Source organism: Aethalodelphis obliquidens, unplaced genomic scaffold (genome assembly GCF_003676395.1).
Source record: "Aethalodelphis obliquidens isolate GAN/ISIS:26980383/991018 unplaced genomic scaffold, ASM367639v1 scaffold124, whole genome shotgun sequence".
Taxonomy (NCBI): Eukaryota; Metazoa; Chordata; class Mammalia; order Artiodactyla; family Delphinidae; genus Aethalodelphis; species Aethalodelphis obliquidens.
The window spans coordinates 1,203,014-1,209,386 of record NW_020838068.1 but is presented as its reverse complement, the minus strand read 5'-3'; the positions used below and the strand labels follow the sequence as shown (position 1 = coordinate 1,209,386).

At 46.9% G+C, this 6,373-nt stretch overlaps 1 protein-coding gene across 1 annotated transcript; it reads left to right on the top strand.

Annotated features, from left to right (window-relative positions):
• The first annotated feature begins 3,769 nt into the window (after positions 1 to 3,769).
• Positions 3,770 to 6,001, top strand: FAM170B (family with sequence similarity 170 member B). The gene is given in 2 exon segments (XM_027098525.1): positions 3,770 to 3,896; positions 5,244 to 6,001. Coding segments are annotated over 2 exon segments (870 nt in total). The 5' UTR covers positions 3,770 to 3,784.
• The last annotated feature ends 372 nt before the right edge of the window (positions 6,002 to 6,373 follow it).

The following is a 6,373-nucleotide window of genomic DNA, read 5'->3' as shown; positions in this document are numbered from 1 at the left end:
ACTTAAACATTGCATTGAAAATCAAAGTCTGCTGAGTAACAGATTGCCCCCAAATTAGTGTGTGAATCTATGCTCCCAGTTTCTGAGGGTCAGGAATTCAGGCAGGAGATGGCGGAATTCAGAGGTGGTGGCTTACCCCTGCCCTGAGATGCCTGGGGCCCCAGCTGGAAGATTCAAAGGCTGGAAGTTGGAATCATCTGAAGGCTGGTTCATTCACATGTCTGATGGCTGGCTAGGACCTTTGCCGGAACTGTTGGCTGGAACACCTCTATGTGGCCTGGGCTTCCTTACAATGTGGTGGCTGAGTCCAAAGGAGAGTGGAGAGAGAAAGAGAGACAGAGAAGGAACCCAGAGGAAGTCATATTGTCTTTTATGACCTAGCATTGAAAGTCTCCAAGCCTCACTCCTCTACATTCTGTTGGGGGAGGTAGTTAAAAAGTCCACTCTGGTTCAGGAAGAGGGACCCTGTCTCTCGATGGAGGACTGTCCACTTCACACTGTAAGAAGAGCACATGGGATGGGAGCACTGGTGTGGTCATTTTTGGAAAATACCTACAATCTCCCATAGCCCCTCCTAATTTTTTCCCCTTTCTCTGAGGTCACCACTGTTCCCAGTGAGGTGTGATTATCTCCTCTGTGCCTTTGCATTCATAGACAGTATAGACTTGGTTTAGGGCTTTTGGGGGAGGGGATACATATTTAGTTTTTATATAAGTGGAATTCTCTTACATCTTGTTTTTTTCACTTAACATGGATTTACTTATTAGTACATGTAGATCTCTTTATTGCAGTATAGTCTTCCACAGTTTGGTTATGCTGTAATTTATTTAACTACTTCTTTATTTGGATGGCTCTTTGAAAAGTTTCCTTTTATTTTCTAGTATGGATAATACTGTAATAAATATTTCTCGATGTGCTATTTCACCCACATACACAAAATGTGAACGTTTCCCAGGAAGGAGGTGTTAAGTAAATTGCTGAGTTGAAAGAGCCCACTTTTTTTTTTTTTTAATATTTATTTATTATCATTTTTATTTGGCTGAATTGGGTCTTCATTGCTGCACCGCAGGCTTTCTCTAGTTGCAGAAAGCAGGGGCTACTGTTCGTTGGTGCACGGGCTTCTCATTGCATTGGCTTCTCTTGTTGCGGAACACGGGCTCTAGGCACGCAGGCTCAGTAGTTGTGGCTCACGGGCTCTAGAGTGCACGCTCAGTAGTAGTGGGGCATGAGCTTAGTTGCTCCGTGGCATGTGGCATCTTCCCAGACCAGGGCTCGAACTCCGTGTCGCTTGGACTAGCAGGTGGATTCTTAACCACTACGCCACCAGGGAAGCCCTGAAAGAGCCCACTTTGAATTGTAATGGGTGCTACCAAATTTCCTTTGAGAGAGGCAAGTCATGCACTTACCAGTAGAGTGTAAATGTGTTCATTTCCTTTTGTTCTCACCAGTACTTAGCAACTGTCAATCTTTTAAATTCTTGCTTGCCTTGTGGGTGAAAACAATATACTATATAGCATGTGTTTTTAATTTGTAGTTTCCTTCCTAGAGTTAGGCTGAACATCTTCTCATATGCTTATCAGCCATCTGCCCTTGTTCTCCTGGGAATTGCCTGTTCATTTCCTTTACTGAACTGTTCATTTCAGTTTTACTGAAAAGCAGAGAAATGCAAATGTAAACAGTGAGATTTTTTTTTTTAGCAATGAAATTAAAAAACATTGACATGTATACACTGATATGTATAAAATTGATGACTAATAAGAACCTGCTATATAAAAAAATAAATAAAATAAAATTCAAAAATTAAAAAAATAATAAAAAAGATGACAAAGATTCTCAGTGCTTGTGATTGATACATTTAAGTTTAGAAAAGCCACCCTATAATTACAAATGTTAACTTATATTTTCTTTCTAAACATTTTAAGTTAAAAAGCAACCCCAGAGCCGTGAAAAATAGTCTTAGTTGTTTTATATGAGGTGATACCAAAGTTGATTTTTTTTTAAATGAATAAAAGTTTTCAGCATCATTTTTTTTTCTCCCAGACTTTTGTTATTTACTTTATCTCTTAAAAATTCAAATACGTCATGTGATCTTTTTCTGGACTACCTTTGTCTTCCATTGATCTATTTAATTTTTGTGCTAGTACCCCTTGTGTAAAGGCAAGTCTCTTAATTTATTAGGCAAGAAAGAATACATTTGCAGTGTTTCCTCTTCCTGCCAGAGAATATTGTCTCTTTGTAGGTGCAAGTGTGACTTTCCATTGCTCCATAAAGCTCTGTGGTATTTTGCTTTACATAGTGGCTTCTAGTTCTGGAGAGGAGTATATTCCTAGATGCTGGCTGTGCCTGTGGTGTTGGTGTTGATTTCAGGATATTGGGATTGTTTTCAATCTATCACCTTTCGAGCTGTTGAGAATTTGAGATCCAGAGGAATCGAGTTGGTGAGACTGAGCAGGGGTTGGGGGGGTATGGGGAGAAGTATTCTGGAGGAAGTGTCTTCGCATCCTAAGACATCCTGGAGCAGAGAGAGATGGCAAGCTGGAATATGTGCCAGAGTGATTGTGTGTGGAGTGAGGTTTGTGCAGGTGGAGAAGCAGGAGGGGACTCCGAGTTGTGGGGTGAGAACCAGCCTGCCTTGGGGCTACAGGGATCTGAGGGGTAGAAAGAAGGCAGCTCCCCTAGGCAGGCAGGCCCCTGTCAGCTCATCCAAATACTGTCCAACGTGTTCATCATTTATTTATTCATTAATCTGACAATTATCTCTAGAATGCTTGTTAATGTGTCAGTGTATTCCAGATGCTAGGGATATAGAGGAGGAAATGAATGACGTCTCTCTCCTCCTGGAGCTGACATTTAGGAAGAAGTAGATGAATGCAGGGAAGTTGTTATGTATATACATGCATGTGTTATAGAGTCTGAGGGTGATGGATGCTAGGTGGCTCTGATAGGTGCTGTTTCAGCAGAGATTGCAGTGACAGAGTGAGCCATGCGGGCCCTAGGGGAGGGCACTCCTGGCAGAAGGTAGGGCAAATGCAAAGCCCAGAGGCAGGAGCATCCCTGGTATGTTTGAGTCCCTGGAGCTGAGTGAGGGTGAGCACAGAGAGGGGAGACTTGAGGAGGTGCCTGGGGACGCAGGCCACGGAGCTCCAAGAGCCCTAATGAGGCAGCAGTGGCGACTCTGGAGTGGTGGGGGGGAGGCAAGATTTCAGGTCACGTGCTGCTGCCACAGTTCAAGGTAGGCCCACTTTGATGTTGGGTGATGATGGTACGTGTGTGAGCATGTATGTGGTTAAGTGAATATGGTCTGAATCTGTATGTGTGTGTATGTTTCTGCATGTTTAAATGTGTGTTTATGTATGTTTGAGTGTATGTGTGCCTGAGTGATTATGTGTGTGTCGGTATGAGTATACATGTGTTCACATGTGTGTAAGTGTCTATGTGTGTGTGTTTAGGTGTTTGTGTCTATTTGTGTGTACATGTGTTTATATGTGTGTGTGTCTGTGCTTTATGTTTGAGTCCCTGACAATACACAAAGCAGGAAAGGTCCCGACAGGGAATGAGATCCTGGTGGGGAGCCTCTCTTGGCATCCTGGCTGGGTCTCTGTCCTTGCCATGGGTCACAGAACAGACCAGTGTCACTGATGAGGTCACAGAATAAAGCCAGGATCCTAGTGACCATGGATGCCTAGAGGCCACTCGGCCTGGGGCCAGCGGAGGGCTTCAGCACTGCCCGAGCCAACTCTCACCCAACAGCTGGAGCTCTGAGTCCCTGGGCACTGGTGTCATCATGAAGCGTCACTTCACGGACCATACGGGAGAACAGTCACCAACGGACGGGACCGTCCTCAGCCTGGCCAGCCCAGGGTCCATGGAGGAGAGCGTGGAAGTGCACTGGTCATGTAGCTCGAAAGAAGGGGTGTGGCTGATGTGTCCCTGAGAGGGTGGTCCTGGAGGGGATGGGGAGGGGAGGGCACCAGATTGCCCCTTGGTGCTGTCACCAAAGTGCTTTGTTGACCATAAAAATGGACGTGGGTCTGACTGAGGCCGCTGTTGTGAGCACATGAGGTGATTTCAGAAGGTATGAGGATGAAATCCTAAAATGTTAGTCATATATTTTAATGTGCTTTGAAAAAAACAGAATTGACATGTCAGTTCTGTGATTTCAGCAGTGATGTAAAAACTTCCTTTATAATAAATAGATTAAAGTTAATCTAGAACATCAATTTGAAATGACCATGGGCAGCACCTAAGGGTCACACTGGCTCTTGGGACTGAGTGAGCGGCACCAGCTCTGGCTCCATCAATCATTTCAATGCTCTGTGCCTCAGTTTCTTACTTTGTCAAAAATCATAACAATAGAATTTCTTAGTTTTTTTTTTTTTAATATTAAATGAGTTAAAATGTGGCAAGCACTTAGCACTTATATGGTGATGAGATCCAATGGATGTTCAAGAAAAGGGTGAGATGCCCCTGGGGGAAGACGAGACATGTTACAAATGCCAAGGGGAAGGTTGGGCTGAGTGGCCTGGCCAAAGCACTTCCCAAGTCTGGTTTCCTAAACTGGCTTTACTGAGCTGTGATTTAAATACACAAACCTCACCGATTTTGTGTACAGTTTGAAGAATTCTGACATGTACACATTTGTTTAACCACCACAAAGATCATGATGCAGAATACTTTCATCACCCTCTAAAAGTTCTTAGTGACCCTTTGCAGTCAGTTGCCCTGCTGCCCTTAGCTTCCGGTAACCCCTGTTCTGTTCTCTCTCCCTATAGTTTTGCCTTTTCTAGAATGTCATCTAAATGGAATCAAATACTCTATGACCTTTTTGCCCTGAGTTCTTTCATTTAGCAGAATGCATTAGAGACTCATCCATGTTTTGCATGTAACAGTAGTTTATTCCTTCTTATCAACAAAGAGGGTTGCCCTGTGTGGGTAGGTGTCCCACAGTCTGTATTCAGCAGTTGATGGCCTTTTCGGGTTTAGTCGAGTGCTTGGGTATTACATTCATACATTATTTGATCCTTGTCATCACATCCATAACTTTAAGGTATATCTGTTTATACATTTGATCTTTATCTTTGCCCCAAGAGAAAGGCATTTCATCCCCACTTTATGGGGAAACAGGCACAGGGAGCAGAAAGTACCTGCCCAGGGGCCCCTGGAGCCTGCATCCTTTCAGAGACCTGAGGTGGGTTGTGGCACGGATCCCTCAGCACCGATGAAAATGTCCTTCTGCCTCCCAGGGACCTCTAAGAGAGAGGAGCCGTCTCCGCGGCCCGGCCTGGCCGTTTCCCACGAGGAGGACATCTACTTCTCGGGCAAGGGTCGGGGCATGCTGGGCTGGAGCAGCTCGCCATCGTCCCGGCCCTCCTCCGAGTATCAGTCCTACTCCCAGTACCAGTCTTGCTCTTCCAGCACGTGTGGTGGCGAGGACACTGCCCGGCAAAGCATGTGCGCCTTCTACACCCATGTGTAGACCATGCAGGGTGTGGCCGTGGCCTGGGAGACCGACTGTGGCTTTGAGCCGGTCAGTCGGCAGCCCCGCATCCACGAAGCAGAGTTCATCAAGAGGCAGAGGCGGAAAGGCTCCTCCTTTGAGATGGCTTCCAACACCGACCTGCGCTGGGAACTGGAAGATGGCAAGAACAACACCTGCCCAGAGCCGGACGACACAGAGCTGCTGGTGCCCCTGGAGTGCTGCCTGCAGGAGCTGCGGGCCACCCCGGACTGGCTGGTCACCACCAACCACGGGCTGCGGTGTGTGGCCTGCTGCCGGGTCTTCCCCACGCTGGAGGTGCTGCTGGAGCACGTCCAATATGGCATCCAAGAGGGCTTTAGCTGCCAGATCTTTTACGAGGAGTTGCTGGAGAGAAGGTGGGCCCGGGGCCAAGTGCAGGAGCAAGTCCCAGAGGGGGAGGGACAGAGCACTTTGGACAGGAGTGAAAGTCCAAGACCCCGTGTCAAGTTGCTTCCGTCACAGTCACGGTCAGAGAAGCAATGAGCTGGAGGTGATGTGCCCCGCCCTGCGCTCACCTCCGGCACCGCAGCTGCTCCTTTCCCGGCCATCAGGACCACAGCCACGGGTGCAAGGAGAGAGGATGAGGGCCGGGGAAGGAAGCGTGCCGAGATGGGAGGGCCGTGAGAAGGGACAGGGAACGCACCCTCCAAAGGGCACAGCGTTTCAGCTAGAGTCCATTTCAAAACCCGAATCAAGTGTTTCTGACGGTGGGTGCAAGACCTGAAGCCCGCAAGCGTGTGGCCAAGGCAATTCTTATTTTTTCTGGTGGGTCTAGCGGGTCGTGACTCATAGGAGAGCCAACTGCAAATGAAGCATCAGCCCTATTTTTTTCATTGTTAGGAACTCATCATAGGC